At 42.1% G+C, this 24501-nt stretch overlaps 9 protein-coding genes across 9 annotated transcripts; 6 read left to right on the top strand and 3 right to left on the bottom strand.

Annotated features, from left to right (window-relative positions):
* The first annotated feature begins 447 nt into the window (after window positions 1–447).
* Window positions 448–1961, top strand: METBIDRAFT_30267 (membrane insertase). The gene has a single exon (XM_018855593.1). It carries the CDS (start codon window positions 460–462, stop codon window positions 1594–1596), a length of 1137 nt encoding a protein of 378 aa, XP_018714381.1. The 5' UTR covers window positions 448–459; the 3' UTR covers window positions 1597–1961.
* BEM2 (Bem2p) lies at window positions 1697–6937 on the bottom strand (the record flags this gene model as incomplete). The annotated part of the gene is made up of 2 exons (XM_018855280.1): window positions 1697–6502; window positions 6668–6937. Coding segments are annotated over 2 exons (5076 nt in total), but the record flags the coding sequence as incomplete, so codon positions are not given.
* Window positions 6938–8166: 1229 nt separating this feature from the next.
* Window positions 8167–10133, top strand: MSK1 (lysine--tRNA ligase; the record flags this gene model as incomplete). Its single annotated transcript, XM_018858591.1, has 2 exons — window positions 8167–8199; window positions 8556–10133. The coding sequence occupies 2 exons, from the start codon at window positions 8167–8169 to the stop codon at window positions 10131–10133; spliced, it is 1611 nt and encodes a 536-aa protein (XP_018714379.1).
* Window positions 10134–10322: 189 nt separating this feature from the next.
* METBIDRAFT_114792 (uncharacterized protein) lies at window positions 10323–13299 on the top strand. The gene is made up of 2 exons (XM_018854001.1): window positions 10323–13054; window positions 13108–13299. Exon 1 carries the CDS (start codon window positions 10512–10514, stop codon window positions 12897–12899), a length of 2388 nt encoding a protein of 795 aa, XP_018714378.1. The 5' UTR covers window positions 10323–10511; the 3' UTR covers window positions 12900–13054; window positions 13108–13299.
* Window positions 13300–13645: 346 nt separating this feature from the next.
* On the bottom strand, window positions 13646–14317 carry YAF9 (Yaf9p; the record flags this gene model as incomplete). The annotated part of the gene is made up of 1 exon (XM_018858351.1): window positions 13646–14317. Exon 1 carries the CDS (start codon window positions 14306–14308, stop codon window positions 13646–13648), a length of 663 nt encoding a protein of 220 aa, XP_018714377.1. The 5' UTR covers window positions 14309–14317.
* Window positions 14318–15094: 777 nt separating this feature from the next.
* METBIDRAFT_30265 (phosphatidylinositol-3-/phosphoinositide 5-phosphatase) lies at window positions 15095–19044 on the bottom strand. The gene has a single exon (XM_018855592.1). It carries the CDS (start codon window positions 18952–18954, stop codon window positions 15532–15534), a length of 3423 nt encoding a protein of 1140 aa, XP_018714376.1. The 5' UTR covers window positions 18955–19044; the 3' UTR covers window positions 15095–15531.
* Window positions 19045–19188: 144 nt separating this feature from the next.
* TOM7 (Tom7p) lies at window positions 19189–19371 on the top strand (the record flags this gene model as incomplete). The annotated part of the gene is made up of 1 exon (XM_018856522.1): window positions 19189–19371. The coding sequence occupies one exon, from the start codon at window positions 19189–19191 to the stop codon at window positions 19369–19371; it is 183 nt and encodes a 60-aa protein (XP_018714375.1).
* Window positions 19372–19676: 305 nt separating this feature from the next.
* Window positions 19677–20798, top strand: METBIDRAFT_30264 (flavin adenine dinucleotide transporter). Its single transcript, XM_018855591.1, has one exon. The coding sequence runs from the start codon at window positions 19769–19771 to the stop codon at window positions 20678–20680; it is 912 nt and encodes a 303-aa protein (XP_018714374.1). The 5' UTR covers window positions 19677–19768; the 3' UTR covers window positions 20681–20798.
* Window positions 20799–21031: 233 nt separating this feature from the next.
* RNH35 (ribonuclease H2 catalytic subunit) lies at window positions 21032–22066 on the top strand (the record flags this gene model as incomplete). Its single annotated transcript, XM_018853685.1, has 1 exon — window positions 21032–22066. The coding sequence occupies one exon, from the start codon at window positions 21032–21034 to the stop codon at window positions 22064–22066; it is 1035 nt and encodes a 344-aa protein (XP_018714373.1).
* Window positions 22067–24501: the final 2435 nt, after the last annotated feature.

Here is a 24501-nt window from a genome sequence, read left to right as displayed (position 1 = left end):
ACAGACGAGAAAAAAATGTGGTTCAAAATGACTGGGGTTGAAGGGAGCCAATATTGTGAAAAGACTATCCAATTGAAAATGTAGTACTGTTGACTCAATATTTCTTACGCCTGTAGGAGCTTCCCCATTGAAGAATTCAATACTTTCATATCTCCGTTCAAAAATTCTTTCAGCTCGATCAAGTTGAAAATAAACTAACCAAATCTCAGAGCAAAATTCGCTTTAAATTCCAGGTTTTTACGAAGGAAATGACCACTGCTATTAATCTAGCAAGAGAATCAGATATTAGCCGTAGCGTCTAAAAGAAGTGATTCCATAAAGGGTCATGCATGCTCTCGTCAGTCAAATAATTACCAATGATAACTTTTGAATCTGCTATATTCAGGAATCGCGAGACAAGATATTCACCAGGAAAAAACCAGGACGAAGCAGCTCAAACATCGATCAGGAACTCAAACCATGCTCAAATTTGGGGTAACTCGCTCGACGCGATCATTGAACTTCAAGGCTTCATCAAAATATGCAGCAAGTTTGCGGCCGAGTCTCTCCTACAACATGAGCGCCGGCTCGATCTCATCTGCGGTTTTTGGAGTGAGATACAACTCGTCAGCTCCGACATCTGAGATCAAGAACAAGCTCACAGATTTCTCAGCTGAGAACTCAAGTGTTGTCTCTGATATGGTGACTACCACCATGAGGTCTGATGAACTAGGTTATATGGCGTCAATTGGTCTTGGAGAGGGCTGGGGCCCCACCGCTCTCATCACCAACATTCTCGAGATTACTCATGTATATACTGGTTTACCATGGTGGGCTTCTATTGTATGCGCCACTTTCGCCGTACGTACCATGATGTTTCCCTTGTACGTGAAGTCCTCGGCTAATATGGCCAAAATGTCCAGAGTCAAGCCCCAGGTTGACCAGCTTATGAACGAGATGAGAAGCGGAACAAACTCAGAAAAGATGGCCGCCATGAGCCAGCGAAACAAGTTGTATAAGGAAAACGACATTAAGACCTTGCACTCATTCTTGCCTATGCTTCAATTGCCGATTGCCTATGGGTTTTTCCAAGCGACAAGAAATATGGCAAATTTCCCAGTGGAAGGATTCACTACTCAGGGTGCCTACTGGTTTGAAAACTTGACTCAAGCTGACCCTTACTTGGGTTTGCAAATTCTGACAGCTCTTGTGGTCACAGGTATGATGAGAGGTGGTGGAGAAACCGGTGCTCAGACTATGAACCCGATGGTCAAAAAGGTTATGACATATTTGCCATTTCTTTCGATTTTTGTGACCTACAACTTGTCCGCGTCGGTCTTGGTATATTTTGCCGCAAACGCTGTTTTCTCCTTTTTTCAATCGCTTATCTTGAAGAATAAACACTTCCGGAAGTTTGCAGCGATTCCTCCAATTCAACCACCAATCACTGTGCCTGGCGGTAAAGCACCTCCCGCGTCTGTGAGTGAATGGTGGAATGAATACAACTCAAATTTGAAAAAACAGGCTCGTTCAAAAATGGAACAAACAAACAAAAAGCTTGAAGCCATGGAGTCAAGAAGACAAAACAAAGGTGATGGCTTTATCAAAAGACATTAGAAAACTTAACTGTAAATAGCCCTTTATATTCTATTATAATTGAAAACAGACTGTATTATTTACCGCCTTTGACTATTAGTAGCAGCTCTTCACCTTCGGGGTCAAATATCAACTGATAACTTTCTATCAACATCTCGAGTACGTGATTTATGACACCAAAGTTATTCATCAATGTCTCCAAATTGCTAGCTTCTGTTAAGGCTGGTCCGATTACCGTCGCCAAATTGGAACATGTCATTTTGTTGCTTTCATTTTGCTGCACAACAACGCTTAAGTGCCTCACAAGAGCTCGAAGTGTGCAATAATTTTCACGAGGAAGGGTGGAAAATATCTTCCTTAACGCTAGTACATCATTTTTCGTGAGTCCGTCCTCCTTATTCGATGTACGTCTCAAAGCGCACAACATCTCAATGACTTGATCGGTCAAAAGCGCGTCGGGCAATTCACGGAAGAACGATTTCACACAACTCGTGAGAGTGTGTACGTCGACAGTCCGATTTCTAAAATTTATCACGCCGGTCCTATTGATTTCTTGCTTCAATGCACTTAACTCACTAAGAGAAGTGCTTATCCGGTAGATACCCACCTCCTTCAAACAATCTTTTTCGATGACTTCATATATCGAAGCCAAAATCGCTGGGGAGGCCAAGCCATCTCTTGCACAAATTGTAGCCAAGGGTATACCGAATGTAGTATGAGAATGGTCAGACTTCAAGTTTATCGACTTGGATAAAAACCAATGCCTGTTCGCGTAATTCAAGCTGCGAAGCCAGCTCTTAGCATCAGTTTCACTTGAAGCCTGAAAAAAACAAGCTTCGTGGGCATTGTGACTGTCAAATTTGAAACAGTAAGGAAGAAGATAGACTGGAAAGATCTTCCGATCTTTCAATCGAATGACAAGCAACGGTTTTTGGCGCGGATCTGCCACAGTGATAGGGTCTGGTAGTTCTTTGTATGTAGTAACTCTCTCATACCCCCCAGTGTGCCCAAATGAGCGAGATTTGTTGAATAGGCCGCTTATCTTGAATCTGGAAGAAGATGCAGTCTTGTATGACAATGATTGTCGTCTTAAGTTCGTGCTTGAGGGGGTTTGAGTAGCATGCATTCGCTCATTGCTCAGGGTCGAGATTCCATGTCCTGTGCTTCTATTCTGTTCATCACGGATATTGATCGAGTATTGTTCCTTAAGAATTGTATCAAACAATAATTTAGTACTAGACAGATCAATGTTCCCAAGATTTCCTAAGACACGCCTTTCATCCAATTGAAAAAGGAATTCAAAATCTTTCGTGTCTCTCTGAAGCTCATTGCTCTTCAATTCTTCCACATTCAACTCTCTAATAAGTCTGTATAGGAAGTACCTTTTATTGAAATTTATCGCACTTCTGTGGAATGATGGGCATTCATTCAAATGTATGAGATTTTGGATGATCCAACCAAAACATGGAAGAAGAGGCTCACTCGCAGCCGACAAGTCTGAATGTTTGATATGTTTTGGCAAAAGGGATTCGATGCCATCAACAGCAAGACTCGGGTTTTGTACGGATATGTTCGAACCTGATGAAGCGTTGAGCCAAAAGTGAGCAAGTGAGCGACTTTCTGGTGAATACATGATACTTGTGATTGCTGTCTCAACGCAAGAAGGAACAAATTCACGGTCGCCTTCGAAGACAAATACACTATCTCTCATTTTCAATCTTGAGATCGTTATCATGAGCAATAATGTTTTCATCCTTTCGAGACGTTCCTCGTCACCAAGACCTTCATCGCAAATTTGAATAAGAAGGTACGCCTTGAACTTTTGATAGAGACTGTAGAGCTTTTTGAAAACCAACGGAAACTTGTTGAGTACTTTCTCATGAGCATCTGTTTCAAACAATGACTCGAGGTAGGTGAAAACATCACTTACTCTGAGGTTTTTTTCGGAGGTTCCAGCAGTTTGGATATCGTAATTCAAAAGTGTGGAATTCGCAAATTGATTTTCAAGAATTTTGAAAATGGCAAACCAGTTCTCGGGAGTGATACCTTGATAAAAAATTGCAAGGAGCTTATTAAACTTAATGATAAACTTCTCCACTTTGTGAAAATTTTTGTGGCTGGGAAGGTTTCTGTTCATTGGAACCTCCCGCACACTTCGAGAGAATTCGAAATCTTGGCTGAGAAGTAGGTCAAACTTCAGCATTTTCAGTGGCCTGTAGGTCTTTTTAATGAAATTGCTTTTTAGTCTCTTGTAAAGTCCTACAAGATTCTCGTATGACTCATTCAATGTATCATCAATCTTGTTCGAGTTATACCACTGCAAAATCTCGTTACTGTATAATTTGAGAATTTTTATCATGATAGTTTTGTTGTGCAAATCATTCAAGAAGCACTCAAAAAAATGGCTTAGTAGAATGAGCAAAACCTTGAGTATATTTGCCTGTATCTCAAGAAGTAGCTTATAGTCTACCTCACCCAACTGAGATAAGTCAACACTATTATCTGAATTCCAATTAGGAAAAGCGCCAAAAGAAACTGGGTCCCAAATTCCCTGCTTTTGCATGAACAGTCTTCTCATGACGGAGATGACAGCATTGCCAGAATGAATGAATCTATGAGAAAGCCTCTCAAGTAGCTCTTTTGTTGTTATAAATGAGCTATAATTCAACATAAAGACAAACCTGTACTCAGTGAGATCAATCAAGTGGGTCTCATCTAAGTACTTGGAGTCAAGTAAGAGCAAATCGATAAGTTTGTCCATCGTAGCAAAACGCGGAATATAATTCTGCGAATGGCGATGAGAACCTAAGTAGGAGTGACGAGAGACGAGTCCGAAACTGCAGTGTTTTCTTTTGGTAGAGATACCATCCGTACTCTCAGAATCACTTAATGAAGAGAGAGTTTTAAACTTTTCTGAATTCATCAATTCTTCGACATCAATTCCCAAACCATCATCATTATCTGTTGACTGAGTGATCTCACCAGTAGATGTTGTCGGGGTCACTGTATTTTCAAAGTCATTGATGAAGTCATCAAGGCGAAGAACCAAGTCACTATCAACAAATATATCATGTGATTCACGCGTGTCTTCAGCCCTGTCCCTCAGATGAGATAGAAGATCATCATACTTTGAAACATCAATTTTGTAGTATTGAAGGTTGAAAGTTGGTAGCTTATCTTTGAAAGAGGAATCGGTCTTTGAAGATGTTTGATTCCTAATGGAAGTGTCATCCACTTCGGGGGTTGAACGGCTTGCCATGGAGATACCCGAATCTATTGATAAAGGGCTAAAGATTTCTTTCAGATCGTCCTTCAAGAAAACGTCAAAAATGCCTTTATCAGGCAGATTCAAGTAACCTTCCTTCAAGCTCGGCTCCATACGCAAAGAATGGCTCATCACAGTAGAAAGACTAATTGAATCGCAATTTAGCTCGAGTAAACAGAGAAGTTTTCTTCGCAATTCGTCCTGAATTTTAGTTCCGTCAATTGGATCAGTGGCTATTTCAGGAGCAGGAAGTTTGGGAACCAGAGGAGTGATTTTACCGTCTTCTTTGTTGACTCCGAGATAAAGCACTTGATTCAAACTTTCATTTGAGAACATGAATCCCATGGAATCATAGCGTCTCAACACATCCTGATTGTAAGATATAATATCCTGCGAATTAGAAAGATTACTGAGGTATTCATTCCATCTTTCAAAAGAATGTGTAATTTTTTTCCAAACATTTTCGAGTTCTGCGATATTTGCCAGGTTAGTATTGTTTACTAACAAGTCGCCAAAATAAGGAACCACCTTTTCCTTCGGAAAAATTTTTCCCAATCCTCTGGGAGCCATGATGTGATACGACTCCTTGAAAACCGGAAGTAGCCCGTTGGACTGAGCATCCGACAGCAGAACATTAGTTGTGTGAACAAAACACCTTTGATCGAGTTCATACAAAATGGGTGACCAGTCATTTTTCAAAAGCTTAATGTAGTCTTCACCCACTTGAGACCAAACATCTTTCAAGCGAAGTATTGGCTGAGATAAAATTATAGAAGAGATCCCCAACCATGAAGACATGTTTCCAAATTTATCTAAGAGACAGCCGAGATCAATCCACCTCTCGAGAATCCGGGCTTTTATATCAGTCGTGGAATGAAGGTTCTCAACAAACAAGTGATTTACGAGAAGCCTCGATAAATAGTGAAGGTGCGTCTCGTTGTTAAAAACCAAAGGGTTTTTCTTGTAAAAATAATCACCAGGATTATTTTCGTCCATTGAAGTAGAAAGCAACAATGACTTATCCGTGCTTGAATTCCAACTCTCGTAGAACAATAAATCAATGTCGCTGATGGCAGTCACAAGATCAAGGAGATTAAACTTGTGTAAAAATCTATGTGCGCTCAATTCATCGAATATACTCTCATTTAAAACACTTGAACGAGGTGTTGAATCGACAGATCCAATGAGATCAAGTAAAGTTAGTTGTTTTTTGACAATAGAATCTTGAATTTGTGTGATTATGTCCAAAAACTCAACTGGACTCGCACTACCGACAAGTTGCAAGAGTTTTAGAATATATGGTGCCACGTCAGCTTTTAGTAGAAACCCGCTGAGGTGTTTGTCAATATGTTTCAACAAAGTAAGAATGCGTTCGAATAGATCTGCTCCGGGCTGGTAATTATCAAAACTGCCGCTAAAAATTGCTTGCAAGTATGTTTCCATGAGCTTGAGTACATCGGCGAAATTCGGGAGTAGAGGGAAGACTAATGAAAGCTGACGAATTGCCATTCCATGCACTTGACCATCAGCGAATATGAAATAATGCACTAATGCTTCAATGGGACACGACGGAGCAAATGTTTCAGATGTCGTGTTAAATTTGAGTTCCGGGTGGGGGAAATTTGGCAGAAAGTGGGAAATTTTGTCAGAAGGAATCACCGACTGACTAGCTGTTGATAATGAAGTCAGGGTAAGCAACAGTTTGGAAATATTGCGAGGTGCACTTTCATTGCCGAGTGTTTCGATATCGCTCGTGGATGCAAACGTGGAACTGGACGTCGCAGCTGTGTAGTCCCCCACCGAAGGAGTTTCACTTTTTGCCAAGACTCTCTGATATGAAGCAGAAATCGTGGCTGTTTCCAGCTCAGAAGTCATGCCCGCATTTGGAGCAGGCAATTGGGGATCAAGCTTGAACAGAAGAACATTCATCAGCAGCGGAGGCCTATAAATGTATAGGTAGGAGCCGCGCAACTCGACACGGTACAAGCGAAGAGAAGACTCATTGAAATCTTGCATTGGCGAGGCATTCAAGCATCCATTTAACCAGGCATGCTTCACCGATTTCACGTCGTACTCTGGATCAATCAACGAACGAACATGCGAGACAGAAGATTCCAGTTCAATAGACTCCGCAAGAGATTGGGTATCGTCATTATTCGCTAGCCTGGAGGCCGCAGACATTGAACGCCTCTTGGAGCTCTTATTCCACATTTTCCTCATGACTGGATATGTCTGGAATTAGCTCTCTCCTTTTTTTTTATCTTCGAAGGGATGTGATCAATTCCGAACAGCGAAGTCGTTTCCAAGGGGAGTCAACAGTATACGGATCCGAAGAGCTTGCCCTGTTCCAACCAATGAGGAAAATTGAAAAGACAAATAGTGAAAGAAAGAATCTCTCAAATTATGCTGAATTTTCTTAAGGAGTGGGGGAAAGTTTAGAAAAAAAGCAGGTGATCGACTTTCCACGTTTCGCGAACGAGTCGTTGAGGGGAGGTTCGAAAGTCGCTTTCGATGCACCACTTTGCAGGCGTACACAAGAGCGTGAAGGCGCGAGCGAAAACATTACTAGAGGGGAAGCTTGAGAGCAGTGGCGCAAGACAATCGAGCTGAGAGGAATTTCCATTCTACACCCAAAAATACACACAGGCGTGGACGCACGAGTTTTACGAATACAGAAATAGGGAGAAGAGAACCAAATGGCGGACAGTAAGAAATTCGCCTGTCTGGCTGTTTTAATATTTATATTTTGACGACGTGTCTTTTTTTTACATCTTTACGAATAAGCTGGCATACTGGGTAATGCTGGGCGCGAAGGGCTTTGCGGACAGGCTTTGCATTGAGATTTTCGGCCCTGACTGTGTTGTCGTCGCCTGATATGAGATCAGCAAACAATGCAAACACTTTGAACCTTTAGCTTTGAGGTATATATTTTCAGAAAGAGCTCAGCGCTTGGGCTGTCTTGACTGTTGACAATCTGATATAGCCGAAGCCAAGGAGAAGTAGTCACCACATTGCCTCTGATCTCGATGGGGCATGGAATGCGTGTCTGTAGGTGCCAGAACAGGTGAATGGTACTGTATTTCGCGTTGGTCGGTCGTCGCTTCGGTACGCACGCACCGCGCCTACTAATACCGCTCAAAACCGCTAGAAAAATATTTTAAATGGGGTTTTTTCTGGATTAGTTTGCCTTCACCTCGCTTGCTTCAGGATGTTATGCACGAACTGCCTTAATTTGCACCCAGGGTTCAAGCACATACGCCCATGAAACAAATCCTAGCTCCCCGGGATTCTCAACATTTACTCTGCTTGACACTGCAGATATTTGCATGTATTTTGTGGACAGCGCCCCAGCTGAATTAGTGTGCACCTCAGATGAATATGACACTCTGAAAGAGCATCGCGTTCGAGCTTTGTGTGGGATGCTTCACGGGAAAAGTAGCCAGATAAATTCTGAAGCGAAGTGTATTCTTTCCTTGGAACCCTACATACACTGTGCCGGAATATGCACGATGCTTCGTGAGCCAGCGTTCTGAATGGATTCACGCGAAAAAAAACTGGAACCCGCGGCACAAGCCAAGCATCGTTGAACCGCAAATCTGGCCCGAGGCCCGTAATTCCAATCTCCCAGCTCGCTCACGACAGAAATTTGTTTCCACTCCAGACTCTTATGACACGCGCACATAGTTTAGCTGGCTGGCCTAGGCTATGCCGCCAGCTTAGGTTCAATTCTACTAAAGATGCGATAAATTATGCGAACAGAAAAGAATTGATTTCTCAGCAGCCTCAATCATATTATCCAACGATTCGCGAGCTTCGCTGTCAAGCTCCAGTTCTTCGGGTCCGAGAATTCATTTCCAAATATGGGCAGCTCCGTTCGCTGGACCTCAATGCCGATGAAGCTCCCGAAACTCTTCAACTAGAAGGCAGAATACGATCTATAAGAAAATCTGGGAAGGGTCTTTACTTCTTGGATTTGGTGCAAGATGAGGCTAAAGTGCAAATATATGCCTCTAACAAACTTCTTGGTTTGTCGAAAGAAGAGTTTGCTGATATTCACATGTTTATTCGGAAGGGTGACCATGTATCCTGTGTCGGAAACGCATACAAAACAAATGTTGGCGAATTGACTTTGCGAGCCACATGTCCCATCAAAGTGGCGAGCCCCTGTCTCAACTTTGTTACTTTACCAGACAAGGTAAGCGACCGAAGCTTGATCAATAGCAACAGAGTTATGAACTATCTCGTCGACAGCCCGCTGAAGCAAAGAATATACGTTAAGTCTGCTGTTACCCAGGCGATTCGTACCTTTTTCTTGAATGACAGCTTCACGGAAGTTCAAACTCCAATCCTCTCTGGCGCAGGAACTGGTGCCAACGCCGAACCTTTTCACACAGTTCTGAAAGCACTGCAAATCAACAAGCTCCAACTCCGAGTCGCCCCCGAGCTATGGCTCAAAAAGCTTGTTATCAGCGGCTTTGATAAGGTGTTTGAGATAGGTCTGAACTTCAGAAATGAAGGCATCGATGCAACACATAACCCCGAGTTTCTCACTTGTGAATTTTATCGTTCGTTCACCTCTCTTCCACAGTTGATGAGGATCACGGAAGACTTGTTCAGTTTTATCTACCGAGAGCTTGAAAAGAAGCAGTGTCTGTTTTCTGTACTTCAAGAGACTCTTCCCAAACTCACTGCTCTAGCCAGCAATGACTACCGTAAAATAGAATTTATCCCTGGCATTGAAGAGCAAACTGGCGTGAGGATGCCTTCTGAACTTGACACGGATTCACTAGTGGCGTACTATGCCGCTATTGGATTGGCACTTCCATCCCAAAAAAGTCCTTCCAGCTTGTTAGATAATTTGTCTGGGGTATACCTAGAATCCTTGAGCAAAAAGGCATCCAATACTCCCTTCTTCATTTATAATCAGCCTTCCGTCATGTCGCCATTGGCTAAGTCCAGCGTGATTAGCTACAGTGGTGATAGAAGGTACGATGTTTCCCTACGCTTCGAAATGTTCATAAATGGGAAAGAATTCGTGAACTCTTACGAAGAAGAAAATTCGCCCTTCGATCAACGCAACAAGTTTATTTTACAACAGCGCAATAAAGCTGATTATCAAGACAACGAATCGCTAATACCTGATTGGAATTATGTTAATCTGATGGAGTATGGCCTACCACCTACAGGTGGATGGGGCTGTGGTATTGACAGACTTAGCATGTTGTTCAGCGGCGCTCTGCGTATTGAGGACGTGCTTACCTTTGGCACACTTCGTGATGTGGTTAAGCAATGAATGACAAAATACGCACATAGAATGGACTTAATACTAGTAAAGGAGCTCTTTCTCTTTCCTCGTGGTACATGTGTAGGAACATGGGGCGACGTAATCTGGTGTTCAAGAGACATAGTCAAAATTCCTTGCACAATCTGCTTTGAGAAGTCTTTTTTATTGTGCTACAGCTGGAATAATCAATCTCCATTCAAGTATTAGGAACAGACAGAGAACCACGATTCTCAATGGTTTATATTATCAATTACCTATCATTTGAAGAACGAGGCCCTGTTCCGCGCGTTCGCGCGTACTCTTCGTTGTGGTCTCACATTTTCGTTCACGAACATTTGAGACAAAATCACACGAAGGCTCAGCTTTTAGAAGCCACGGTGCCCAGCGATGAGTTTCGAAGAAAACGAAGACAAAAATGGTGTCCGGGTCACGTGGAATAATATCCCTAAATCCAAGCTTCAACACCATAGAAACATAGCTCCGTTGGCTGCTCTTTATACTCCGTTGAACAACAAAAGCCCAGTCAACTGTTTTGATGAATCGCATATGCAGAGATGCCGCCAATGCAAGGCCTTCTTAAATCCATATGTGACGCTCAATCAACAAACCGAGGATATTTGGTATTGTCAATTCTGCAAATTTGGCAATCGGTTATCAAGCATTCCAGGAGAATTTCCGCAAGCACTTAACCCTGATAACTCTACTGTCGAGTACACCACAGGGCGTCACGCAAAGCTTCCTCCCATTTTCTTCTACGTTGTAGATACTTGCTTTGAGGGTGAAGATGTCACCGATGCGTTCACTGCATTGCAAGAATCTTTGAGTTTGTCATTGTCTCTTCTACCCTCAGATTCGTTGGTTGGATTTTTGAGTTTTGGAAAACATGTTTCTTTGCATGATATTTCCGAACCGGGATCAAGTTTTGTTTTCAATGGATCGAAGGAATACACGTTGGAGGATGTACAGAAGATACTCGGCATAAGTTCCTCAGTTGTTTCCAATCAAGGTGTCATCAGTTCTTTGGGCCAAAAATTTCTTCAAAAAATTGATATCGCTGAGTACAATCTTGCTACTATAATTGAAAATCTAACAAATAATACTTTCCCACACTTGTCAAGAAAAGAGCGTGCAGCGAGAGCGACCGGATGTGCACTCAACGTATCCGCTTTGGCTCTACAGGCTATTTTAGGCAAGCAAAACTCTGCAGGTGGACATATTATGTGTTTCATAGGTGGTGCAGCCACATATGGGCCAGGTAAAATTGTCAGCCTCCCGTTAAAGGAGCCAATGAGATCACATCGTGATATTGAGAAGGCTAAAGCTACTTTACCGAATATGACGAATGGTGTTGCCAAGGTCGACACCCTGCTTTACAAACAAGCCAAAGCACTCTATGACAAGATTTCTACGATATTTATTTCGATCGGCATTGGCTGTAATGTTTTTGCAGGCTCTTATGATCAAGTTGGTCTTTACGAGATGGATAGAATATGTGCCAATACTGGTGGTTTGGTTGTGATGTGTGACTCTTTCACCACATCGATGTTCAAACAAAGTGTCATCAAGTTTTTCCAGAAACAAAATGATGATCCTGATGAGTACTTGGAGATGGCTTTTAACGCAACATTAGAATGTCACATCACCTCAGACCTTCAAATCCAAGGAGTAGTTGGAAACGCTGCAGGATTGCCACCTAGAAAAGACAAGTTTGTGGAGGCATCCTTGTCGCCGCAGTGCATTGGTCAAGGAAACACAAATGCCTGGAAATTATCTTCCGTGAACACACAGTCGACTTATTGCATTTTTCTTGAGAAGTTGGATTCAGCGCAAGTTGGCCACGCTTTCATACAATTTTCATTTCATTATCAGCATCCTAGCGGAGAATTGAGATTGCGTGTCACAACAATTCCACTAGCCGTGATTGCGGATCTGGATGCTTTGAATCTAGAGTCAGGCTTTGATCAGGAGGCAGCTCTCGTTGCCATTGCTCGGAATGCCATTGATAAGCTCCAATCGGATGGCTTCAGTGCTAAAACTTCTTCTTATGATGAATCAGACCTCACAAAACATCTCGATAAGTTGCTTGTGGAATACTGTGGTCGATTTTCACAGTATAGAAAAGGCGATCTTGCGCTGTTCCGATTGTCCAATAGCTTTGCTATGTTGCCGCAATTCATGTATCATTTGCGCCGGTCCCAATTCATAAGAGTTTTCAACAATTCTCCAGATGAGACTAGCTTTGTTCGTCACACTCTCATGCATGAAGATGTCACAAATTCGTTGATTATGATACAGCCATCCCTTCTTTCATACGACGTGGAGACCTATGGTGCTCCGGATGAAAATGGGAACCCCCTCATGGAGCCCGAAGCTGTGTTATTAGATTCTATGTCCCTTGGATCTACCAAAATTCTACTCTTGGACACTTTCTTCCAGATCCTAATATATCATGGCTCAACTGTGGCTCAATGGAGAGCGGCGAATTACCACAACATGGAGGGGTACGAACATGTCAAACAATTTTTGGAAGCGCCCAAAAAAGAAGCAGTAGAGGTGTTGGTGGATAGATTTCCACTTCCACGGTTCATAGATTGCGACGAGGGCGGATCACAAGCTCGGTTTCTCATGGCGAAATTAAATCCATCCACCAGCTATGCGACGAATCCAAACCGCGTATTTGGGCAGGCAGGCGGTCAGTCTGATTTGATGACCGATGACACGAGTTTACAAATGTTCATGGATCGCATTCAAAAGCTTATTGTCGGTCGGAAGTAGCTAATCGAGGATATATGGCCATCTCATCAATAGACATTTTGGAGTTATTCGCAGATGATTTGTCAAGACAATCTTCTTCTAGAAATTGATTCCGTAGTGCCTTGCATCAATCTTTCAAGAGACATTTTGAAACCTATTTTTGCTAAGTTGTCATTATGATAGACAAAGATATTGGTGGTTTAATATACCAATAGAATATTTTTTAAACATAAGATACATGATATCAACGAGTTTTAGTTGACGGAACTAGGAATGCAACTTCCCGTCCCTGTCTGCAGAGAAAGCTATGAAAACAATGACAAAAGATGCCACGTAAATATAACTCCTGAACAGAATTCCAGTGTTTTGAATGATTCAATCCAAATGGTTCTCAATTCCGATTCATGACATAAATTGCTAAATCTTGATTTCATGATATCGAGAAGCAATTGTCGGTCGGCTCGTTTCTTTCACCTTAAAAGAAAATGTTGCCTGTCTGCTCATACAATTTTGCAATCTTCCGTCAAAGAATAGGGCATATAAGAATCTCACCGCTGGCGGAGTACGTGATAGAGACAACTCGCATGGTAATGCGTAAAGACTAGACGCTAACAGAAATCCTTCGAATTCCGTCATCAATATATTATAGTCTAAACCCCCCGAGCTGCTGCTTCCAGAACAGTATGCTTTCTCTCAAGCGTATGCCCGAGACTGAGTACAGACCATGGATAATTTAGATCTTGATTCTGTGCTTTCATGCCACTTCCCTATTCTTGTAAGAGGGCGAGTTTTTGCTGTTCTAATTCTTTGTACTCGTCACGCTGCTTTTCGATCTCATCTCTCACTTTCGTTATATATGCATCAAGTCGAGCAATCTCATCGGTTTCATTAGTTCGAAGGTACTCCTGATCCTTCTTATCAGGGTGACTGTATTTGTATGGTAGCAAATTCAGAGGTTTTTTAGTCAATATTTCGAATGCAGCCTCAGTAGGTTCTTGAAAAACGAGTTCATCGAATAGTACAGAGTGAACTTCCCCATTTTCTCGCTGTGGGGCCTGTGGATTATATGGATGAAGCTTCAAGGCATGAAAAATTTGAAAGTTTTTCTCGTTGATGCCCAATTCAGCACCTGAGTGGAAGTGAATTTTGATGACAATCTCGAACTCGCCCCAGCCCGTCTCAGTCACCTGATAAGGAGGAGACTCTACAGATCTAACCGGAGTTTCATATGTCTCATGAAGCTTGAAAGTGACTTTTTTTATCAAAGGAGTCAAATCGATATTGTTCAATGCGGGTTTAAGAAATACGGTCCATTCATGCGTATGGTCCACAGGAGTCTTGTCTGTCCTTTTCTCAGGCGCAAGTTTTTTGGCGCTGTTGCCATATAATATTGGCAAGGAGACGGAGATATTTTTGATTCTCTTCGACATTTGTGGGTCAGTTTAAGTCCTTTGCTGTTAATTCTTCATAATTCCTGCAGTGGTGTACCGCGCGCGTGTAGACTTACGGGAACAAACTGGTTGGTAGTTCCAGTGAAAACTGAAAATAACCCTTTGGGAAATCCGAGGAGTCAAAAACCAAAGCTAGAAAGATTTGGCTATGTTTGAACACCATTGGAAATCTTCATCCTCTAATTTGCAAACAAGTTCATGCGCTCCATCTGACTTGTTGTATGTGGGCGGTCTACTCTATGGCTGCTCGTGACATTTGAGCTGATATTGTTTTATACTCTTTTTTTTCAGCGACAATGCTGAAAATGGGTGACCAGTTCTCAAATTAGGCAGTAATACGTGTCAATCATTAACATAATGCTCAGCCCTCACTTCCCAAGTCAGGGCATAGTATTGCAAATTGAGAGAAATATTACGAATTGTATAGTGCGCCAATCCAAGCGAGAACGTTCAAGCCTAATTCCTAAATCAAATACTCTAAGACGCGTTTAAATCTACACTTTTGTTATCCACTGAATTTAAACTTAGATTCGCTGTCAGTGCATCATAACGTCCAATATTCTGTCGGGAGTAATACTTCAGTTCGAAGCATTTGAGAGTGGGGCTTAGCTTTGCCTTTAACCCATCAGCTGAGTCAATGTCTTAGCTGGAAATGAATTTTGGAGTGCATAGGTCTGCCTTGTGTTCATAATGCCATAGTCAGGCTATAGACAGACAAGTATATATCATGGGTGAGATGTGTCCCCATTGATGCTTTTAAAAAACTGCTGAATTTATAAGAAAAGGATAACAGACTCTCAAGTATATCTAGCTATAGAAGAAATAATCATTCTATAGACAACTTTAGAGGTGCTAGATGGGATCAGCGACGACTACAAAAGACTGGAGCTAAAATCAGCTCATAATCGAAATTTCCTAACGAGGGTCTAAGGTGAAAACACCAACAAGCTAATAGGAAACACAAAGGGCACAACAGAGAAGAGCCACTCAGCAATGACCAAGAGAAGATCTGCCAAATTAGAGGAAGCACAAGAACCCTTAAATGCTGACAACTCTGGAAATTTAAGGAAGAACTCTAAGTAAATGTTTGATGCTTGATGCTTATGTAGTTTGTTTTGTTCTGTGATATTCGTTGGTCGGCTGAACTAATCATATTTCAAGATAAGAGTGAAGCTTTTATACAGACAAACAGTGCACTTGTCCTACTGTGGAATCAATGGCTTCCAATCGGACATTGCTACCTTCGGGGTCGTTCTTGCAGGCGGAGGTGGTGGGGGAACCACTTTTTTTTCACTGCTAAAAGACACTGGAACCTTTTTCTCACCAGTTAATGCGGCCTCATCTAGATCCAATTTGGTTGATGATAAAGATTGAGGTTTACTGGGCTTGAGTGGCTTCAAAACAGCCGAACTTGGAGTTTGTGCACCACCTGCACCTCTTGAGGGCGATGGGCTTTGGGAAGTCATCGAGTTGCTCGGAGAGAGAGGGGCACTGTCAAACGCTAGACTCCCAAAACGTGTTGGTGTATCTCTTGATGGTAGAGCGGGAACATTTACTGAACGGCTACGATCAGTTGGAGTTTGCGTTCGCCCGGGAATTTGGTTTTTAGACTCATTAACAGACCTTCTCAGCATGGTACCATTGTCCAGTGGTCTGGGCTCTGTTGATGTTTCCGATGTGATAACTCGGCGACTAGCTGGAGGTGGAGGGGGCACTCTTCTTGGAATCGAACTGATCAAAGAGTGTGATCTCATTGGAAGGCTTGGGGGCGCATCATCGAAGTCTAACAAATTCAACTCTGACATTGTTTCGGATTTGAAAGTTGAGCTGGTAGAAGAGCTGGAGGGAGAGCTATTCTCGAAGAGCCCCCCTGGGGGATTTTTGTTTTCAGATTTGTAAGCATTGTAGTACCCTAAAGCCAAGCTTTTTTTCTTTTTCTCATCAACAAATTTAACCTTGCACGTGAACGTCGAGTAAACAGGTTTATGATCACTGAGAAATATGTCCATAACAGCATTGTAGTTGATTGATTTCAACTCACTCCCTTTTTTGCTCCTGAACAAAATTCGGTCTGTCCAAGAAGGCACTCGCTGTTTCTCAGAGGTATCGTAATTTGAAGTACCTTTGTCAAATTTGTACGTGGGGTAAAACAAAATGCGACTCTCCTTAAATTGATGAAAAGGCCCTCCAGTTTCTCCTTTCTCGAGAAGAAGCTGATCAACTTGTTGCATTTCATCAAAAGCTCCATTATTTAATAACTGGCGGCATCTATCGTTTGAAAGATTAAGACGATAATTCAAATCTCCAAACCAAATCACGTTGTCGTGATCATCTATTCTGTAGTTCCGAGTAAAAGAAAGCCCCAGCATGATGGCAGCGTAATCATTGTGTCTTTCAATTGTAGCATTTACCCCAGCAGCGAAGTGAGAAGTTACAAGAGCAAATGAAGTGGCTCCATATTCGAAACGAACGGCACATGCTCCCTTATTTGCGGCAATGCCTCCCATTCCGGTTTTTTTGGAAGAACCCGAAACTTCAGTTACCTGAGAAATTTTTGATTTCTTCACGAAGAAAAAGAGACACATTGAGGCGATGCTCTCTGTTCTCAACAACAAAAATTCTTCACACTGAGAATTGAGCATTTGCTGCAAAATTTTGGCCCATTGGGTTGGCCTAGTATTGTCTGCTGCAAGAATCGAGCCAGCATTTAGCTCGATGATTTCTTGTAATCCAATTGCATAAATATCAGGACACCCCGAAGAGGCATTCTCAGGTGGGAATAACCAGTTTAAAAGCTCTTCGCATGTTCTAGGTGCAGCAGCGTTCACATTATACGTGCCGGTAAACATCGCGATACGGTCATAAGTCGTGAATTCATTTTGGCTTCCAGAAAGTTTTTCTGCCACAAACTCGCTGATGGGATCAAAAATTTGTACAGGTATTGACAAGCGACCGTCTTTTCCAAGCATTCTATCCATGGTATTTTGCTTTTTTGAGTCCACAAATGTGTTCTGATACATTCTGGATACAGATTTTGTGACGTCCGATAGAGCACCTGCTAAATTCATTTTTCCCGAACGCGTGAAGGAAGATTTCAAAGCATTTGTACCGGTGTAAATTTGCGAGATAGCGTCGCCATTATCTGCCCATAATTCATTGTGCTTCGACACAAACTCTTCGGATCTCATTCTATCACGAGTAGATTGTAGCAGGTCTTGATCATGCACGATATGCTCCACCACTGTCTGACAAATGACTTGTTCAATGAGATTTGTACGATCTAAGCAATCAAGACAGTTTACTCTGAACACACCACTCTGTCTCATCATAACCTCTCCATCTCGAGTGTTGTAGTCGTACCATCCAAAACTCTCGAGAGAGTCTCGAAGCAATGACAAAATCTTTGTAGCACCCGCAAAGCCACCATTCAGGGGCTTTGTTTCGGCGTGAAAATCAAATGGGCTATAAAGAAGAGCTTCCCTATGGTCAGAATGGCGGAGTAGCTCCGTGTAACGCCGAGAAATCTCAACCTCCAGGGATTTGCTTTTCGAAAGTAAATTGATGATATGGCAATCACCATACTTATCGCACACTTCAGTGAAGTGCTTGTCAAAGCTAGGTTGAGTTGCTTCTCTAGATCTAGTGACAGTGATCTTTGGGTTTATAAGTGTTGAGTCCTGCTCCCAGAACGCGGGAACAGAGCCACGTATTTGAGTGAATGAAAATACTTGATTTGCGGAAACATGATTGTATATGAATTCCGTTTCAACAAAGTTAGCCACATTTCCATCGTCGTCAATACCTCTAGCATTAAATCTTGTGCCTGCTCTCTTCCAAGATTGTTTGGAAATGATGGATATTGTATCTGAGCGAGAACCTCCAAGGCGTACCGTTTTGGCGAAGCCACGGATAACAGTGGTGAGGAATCTGTTCTCATTTAAAATATCAGCGGCAAGGTCATCGAGGTTTGCTCTAAAGCGGAGTAAGTCTTCCATCAAAAAGCTATTCCACATATACTGCTCTTGATAATGCTGGACATTAATTGTCGAGCGCTCCGTCGAGTCTGCTGCAGGATGGGTGTCTTTCTCGAGCTTTTCTTGATTCACTCCCCTTGCCTGCAATAAGGAAGTCAAGTCGAAGTCATTGGAATAGTAAAACGACCCGTTCGAAAGCAACTTCTTGAAATCAAAGCATGGGTGTGCAACACGAGCAGCGGAAGTCTCGTAATCATCTGAATCTGACGAGAGGGGCACCAGCATGCCATTGGCATCCAAATTTACAAAGTCCCACTCATTAGACGAGAGCGAGAAGAAGTCCACACTGTGAATTTTATCCACCGATTCGTAAGGAAGGGGGCGAGCCACATTTATGGAAGCACCGGTTATAAGAGCCACGTAGATCTGGCCATGTACATTTATAAGGCCCAAACACCCAAACACCTCCCTGTTGAGTAAAGACTTATAGCCGTTTTCTCGGCTTATTTCCTGATTGGCTTGTAAGTGTACTTCTACTTTTGGCTGTTCAGACTTGGATTTGGACGAGCCGCTGATTTGGCGGAACGTGAGGCTATGCGACGAGGACTGCAAAGCTATAGTCCTCGGATTTTCTTTGCAAAGGAGTTTCATCAGCCCGAGAAGTTTTAAATTACCTTATAAAAAAATCCCGAAGAAACGCAGCACCGGACGTTAGGGATTACTCTTAAAAACCGTATCTCCAGTTGCCTTTAGATTCTCAGTGATTTGACGCGGCGCACAGGTTGACTGGACACGCTGAGACCCGGACACCAGGCCGCACTACAAGAATATGAAAAAAATTGGGCGACAATGCTTCTCATAAAGCAAGGACATCACTTATTTATCATGGCTACCACATACCAGCTCACTTTGTCGGACGAGTCCAAGGAGAGAATCATGAAGGTTTTGGGATACTCCAGGACCATCGCACACTATGGTTTTATCCCTTTCATCTTGTACTTGGGATGGAAGTCTACTCCAAGCAAGCCCTCTTTGTTCAGTTTGCTCAGTCCTTTCCCATCTGCCTAAACCTTTGTACATATCAATACACCTCAAGAAGATTTTGCGGCTTCCGCTGCTGTAGTTTCATTTCCATAAATAAGCCTACGTTGGAGTTATGACCATTCGGACTCCCTAGAATTCGCAGACTTGGACAGGCTGCACTAGTCTTCTGCAAGAGTCTGCTATTGGACCTTGCTGGGTTATTTAGAAATTTCATTCTAGACCATTCTTTTTAGCATATCATACCATTCTTTTTTCTTCGTTCATTAGGTACAAACCGTGCATGTTGTTCAGCTTCTTTTTTCTACGCATTCATAGTTGAGAAGAGTAGCCTGCGATTTCCGATACCAACCTACACTACCCGGATAACCCGCCAGACGGTCACACTCCGCAGTAGTTTATTGCGTTTGTCCCGTGTTTTATAATGAACTCTTCGCCATGGGCCCCCAGACAAATCGAAGTCGTTTCTGGGCTCTTTGCAGGGTTCTCGAATACCATAGTCACACAGCCTTTGGATCTACTAAAGGTGCGTCTCCAGCTATCCACCAAAGCTACCTCACAGCCATTTGAGTTGCTACGCTTCGTTATTCGGCAGATACATCAAGACGCCTCAATGGCTCACAAAGCCCACAATGGAAAAAGACCATTTTCTTTGTTTCTAGCACAACAATACTACCGGGGAGTGGGACCCAACTTGTTTGGCAATGTGTCTGCATGGAGCCTTTATTTCACGTTGTACGCGGAATTCAAAAGAATCATGGCCAATAATGAGGGGGATGTGTCTTACTTTGGAGCATCAGCTCTAGCTGGTGCCACTCTGGCTGTCATCACTAACCCTATATGGCTTCTCAAAACTCGTATATTGAGCACATCCGGCCAGCAGGAGAATTCTTACCGGTCTTTGTTCGATGGCGTGAAGCAAGTCATAAGAAAAGAGGGAGTGTTGACACTTTGGAAAGGGACTGTTCCAAGCTTATTCCTGGTATTACAAGCAAGTCTCCAATTCTCGTTCTATGACCATACGAAAGACTATTTAATGAGAGCCCTGGGATCCGAGGACCTTTCTGCATCACAATTTATTTTTGCCTCGGTGATGTCCAAAATCACCAGCATGTCTTTACTATATCCAACACAAGTGATTCGATCTAGAATTCAGAGCTACAATCCAAATAACGAAAACCGAGATATTGTTGGAGTCACCAAGAAAATCTGGGCCTCAGAAAGAAGACTTAAAGGGTTTTACAGGGGGCTTTCTACCAATTTAATTCGTGTTCTCCCGTCCACCTGCATTACCTTTTTGACTTACGAAACGACCAAGAAATATCTAGCGAGCTAAATACAACGCAACAAGATACCGGCTATACGCGCGGGGATTCTATAAGTCTAAATATGTCATGGTGTGCGCAAAATTGTAATATATTTATTTTCGAAACAAAATAAGACGTAACTCTGCGGACAGAAATTGATTACATGATGACGCCATGTATAGCATAGGTTGTGATGGATTGATCACCAGAGTAAACCTGACAAAATGCGAAAGTAAGCTTGTGGTTCTTCTCAATGCACCGTGTGATGAGACCCGACGCGTCTAACCAAATCCACCGCGAGTTTCTACAGTATTGCAAAACCATCCTTGGAAGTTGCATTACGCACGCCTTTCCCGAAGAGAAATCCCGATAATTGAATCATGCCGGAGCCAGTGATTAAGAAGAGGAAAGTGGAAACTGATACCGAAGCGGAATGCCTACCAGAGGGAAATACTATAGTCTGCGATGACGAGATTTTAACACAAAAGTGGTATCCGGTGACAGTAACTTCGATCAAGGATAAGTTTTCGTATGATAGCAGCACATACCATTCAGCAATTCCAAAAGTTATTGAAGAGAACCCTAATCAGTCTATTGTACTTGGTGTGGACGAAGCTGGACGCGGTCCTGTCATGGGACCGATGGTATATGGTATATCGTACTGCTTGGAATCATACCATAACGACTTGAAAACCCGATACGGCTTTGCAGATTCCAAGATTTTGAAAGACGCCGTTCGAACAGATTTGTTCAAGTTGTTGCACGACGAGAAACACGAATTGTTCCAGAACGTAGGCTGGGCCACATGCACCATGACCGCAAAGGACATTTCCAATGGCATGCTTCGAAGCGTTCTAGGCGCAGGATCGTACAACTTGAATGAGCAAGCACACGACACCACGATTCTGCTAATAAAAGACGTTCTAAAGTCGGGTGTCAACGTGAGTAAGATTTTTGTGGACACGGTTGGTCCGCCAGCGAGCTATCAAGCCAAGTTGCAGAAACATTTTTCTGGCATCGAAATCACAGTAACAAAAAAGGCCGACAGCATCTACCCAATTGTCAGTACCGCATCCGTGGTGGCCAAAGTCACCAGGGACTTGAATCTTCATTGGTACAACGAAAACGTCGAAATACTCAAAGGACAGGTAATTGGCTCTGGGTATCCGTCAGACCCAAACACAAGTAGATGGCTCAATAGTGACGTGGACAAAGTGTTTGGGTGGAATCACGGGCTTGTGCGGTTTCTGTGGCAAACAGCAAAGGACAGCTTGGTCAAGAGAGGTGGCGTGCCGGTGGTATATGAGGCCGAATGTGTGAAGGATAAGGGCTACAAAGACATTGGTCAGATGTTTGTGCCTCCCAGCGATATTTTGATTGATGCGCTGTTTTACGGCCACGATGTTGTGTTGTAGGTGGAAAGGGTGTCGGACATGAGATCGCCCCTGGTGTTGCGGCTCACCACAACAGGGGCTGTTTTCTTAATGCAAATCACCAGTTGAAGCCAAATAGGCTTATTCAAAACAATAGTTTTGTCATTTCTGTTTGGCCGTGACGGAAGTACAGCTGCTACTTGATTGCTTTGGGACAGATGCGAGCATCCTGATGGAAACACTCGAGCACGTAAGCACATGCATAGGAATACTAGTCATACCGAGTGTAAGCTCAAATACACCGAGGTCATTTAGACTACAAGTTGTGGTTGCTTTCCCGATTCTTTTGCAGACCTTTTCCCCAGCCCGTAAGCCAGCCCCGTTGCGGGTGCATCGTAGTCGGGGGAGAAGCGCAGAAACATAGCAGGATACAGCGGAAGGCACGGAAGAGAGCAGGACAGATTAGACGCGCGAGGAACAGATAAGCAATATAGGAGAATGTCATGATAGTAAACAAAGGAGTGTGGTGGAGATACACAGAATAGTGAGCATGAGGGGGCATGAGAGAGTATAGGAGAGTATGGGAGAGTATCGGAGAGTAACGTAGATTGTGGCAGGACATCATAGGCAGTAGTAGAGTATGGTAGAGTATAGTGCGGTATACAGCGTAGTAGAGTATAATAAATTATACTACAGTATAGTAGAATGTAGTAGGGCATAGAGAGATAAAGTACATTATAGCGAAGTATAGTACACTATAGTGGAGTTTAGTGGAGTATAGTGGAGTAAAGTGGACTATAGAACAGTATAGAACAGTATAATGGAGCATAGTGGAGTATAGTCGAGCATAGTGGAATATAGTCGAGTGAAGTAGAGTATTATACAACATAGTAGGGTATAATAAAATATAGTAGAATTCAATAGATTATAATTAAATGTAGTAGAGTATAGTAGGGTAGAGTAGAGTAGAATTAAATATTGTAGAGTATAGTGAAGTATAGTAAAGTAGAGTAGGGTACAGTGGACTATGAAATAGTACAGTATAGTGCAGTAGAATAAATTATAGTTTAGTGTAGTGGAGTGTAATAAAATATATGCAATGGTAGGGTATAATGAAATAAAGTACAGTGTAGTGAAGTATAGTACAGTAGAGTAAAATATGATATATTATAGTTGAGTAAAGTAGATTACATTGGAGTATGGAGTATAATAAGATATAGTGTTGTATGGTGAATTATAATAAAAATCAGAGTCTAAAAAAAATACTAGAGCCAAATGGATACAGTGGGCTTAAATGAAATATAGTAGGATATAGTAAACTATGGTGCAGTATAGTAAACTATGGTGCAGTATAGTGGAGTATAATAGAGTACAGTGGAGTAAAGAACAGTATAATACAGAATAATAAAACATAATGTAGTAAAGTAAATATAGGTAAGATACTAGTGTATAATAGAGCACAGTAGGGTATAATGAAATATAGTAGAGTATAGTAAAGTATGGTACAGTATGGTAAAGTACAGTGTAGTAAAGTACGGTACAGTATGGTTTAGTATAGTGGACTATAGTAGAGTACAGTGGAGTAAACAGCAGTATAGTACAGTATAATAAAGCACAATGTATGGTCATTATAATAAAACTCGGAGTCTAGTAAAATATTCTAGTGTATAATAGAACACAGTAGGGTATAATGGAGTATAGTAGAGTATAGTAAAGTATGGTACAATATGGTACGGTATAGTGAAGTATAGTAGAGTACAGTGGAGTAAAAAGCAGTATAGTACAGTATAATAAAACATAAAGTAGTATAGTGACTACAATAGAATTCAGAGTCTAGTAAAATATTCTAGTGTATAATAGAATACAGTAGGGTGTAATGAAGTATAGTACAGTATAGTAAAGTACGGTAAGTTTGGTACGATCTAGTGAAGTATAGTAGAGTACAGTGAAGTAAAAACAAGTATAGTACAGTATAATAAAACATAAAGTAGTATAGTGACTACAACAAAAACCAGAGTCTTATAAAATATACTTGAGTAAAATGGAATATAGTAGGGTGTAATGAAATATAGTAGAGTATAGTAAAGTACGGTACAGCATGGTATAGTACAGTATAGTAAAGTATGGTACAGTATGATAGTGAAGTATAGTAGAGTACAGTGGAGTACAGTGGAGTAAACAGCAGTATATGACAGTATAATAAAACACAATGTATAGTGACTATGATAAAAATCAGAGTCTGGTAAAACATTCTACAGTACAATAGAACACAGCAGCGTATACTGAATCTTAGTGGCATAGAGCAGAATGAGGTATAATAAATACAGTCCAGTGTGACATACAGAGTACAGCACAGTATACCAAACACCAGAGAGTATAATAAAAGTTAGCCACCACAGATAGCACACACCACAGATAGCACACACCACAGATAGCACACGCCACAGAGTACCAGAACCCACCGGAAACACCCGAAA

The sequence above is a fragment of the Metschnikowia bicuspidata genome (genome assembly GCF_001664035.1).
Source record: "Metschnikowia bicuspidata var. bicuspidata NRRL YB-4993 chromosome Unknown METBIscaffold_1, whole genome shotgun sequence".
NCBI classification, from domain to species: Eukaryota; Fungi; Ascomycota; class Pichiomycetes; order Serinales; family Metschnikowiaceae; genus Metschnikowia; species Metschnikowia bicuspidata.
This window is presented reverse-complemented; position numbering and strand designations above follow the sequence as displayed.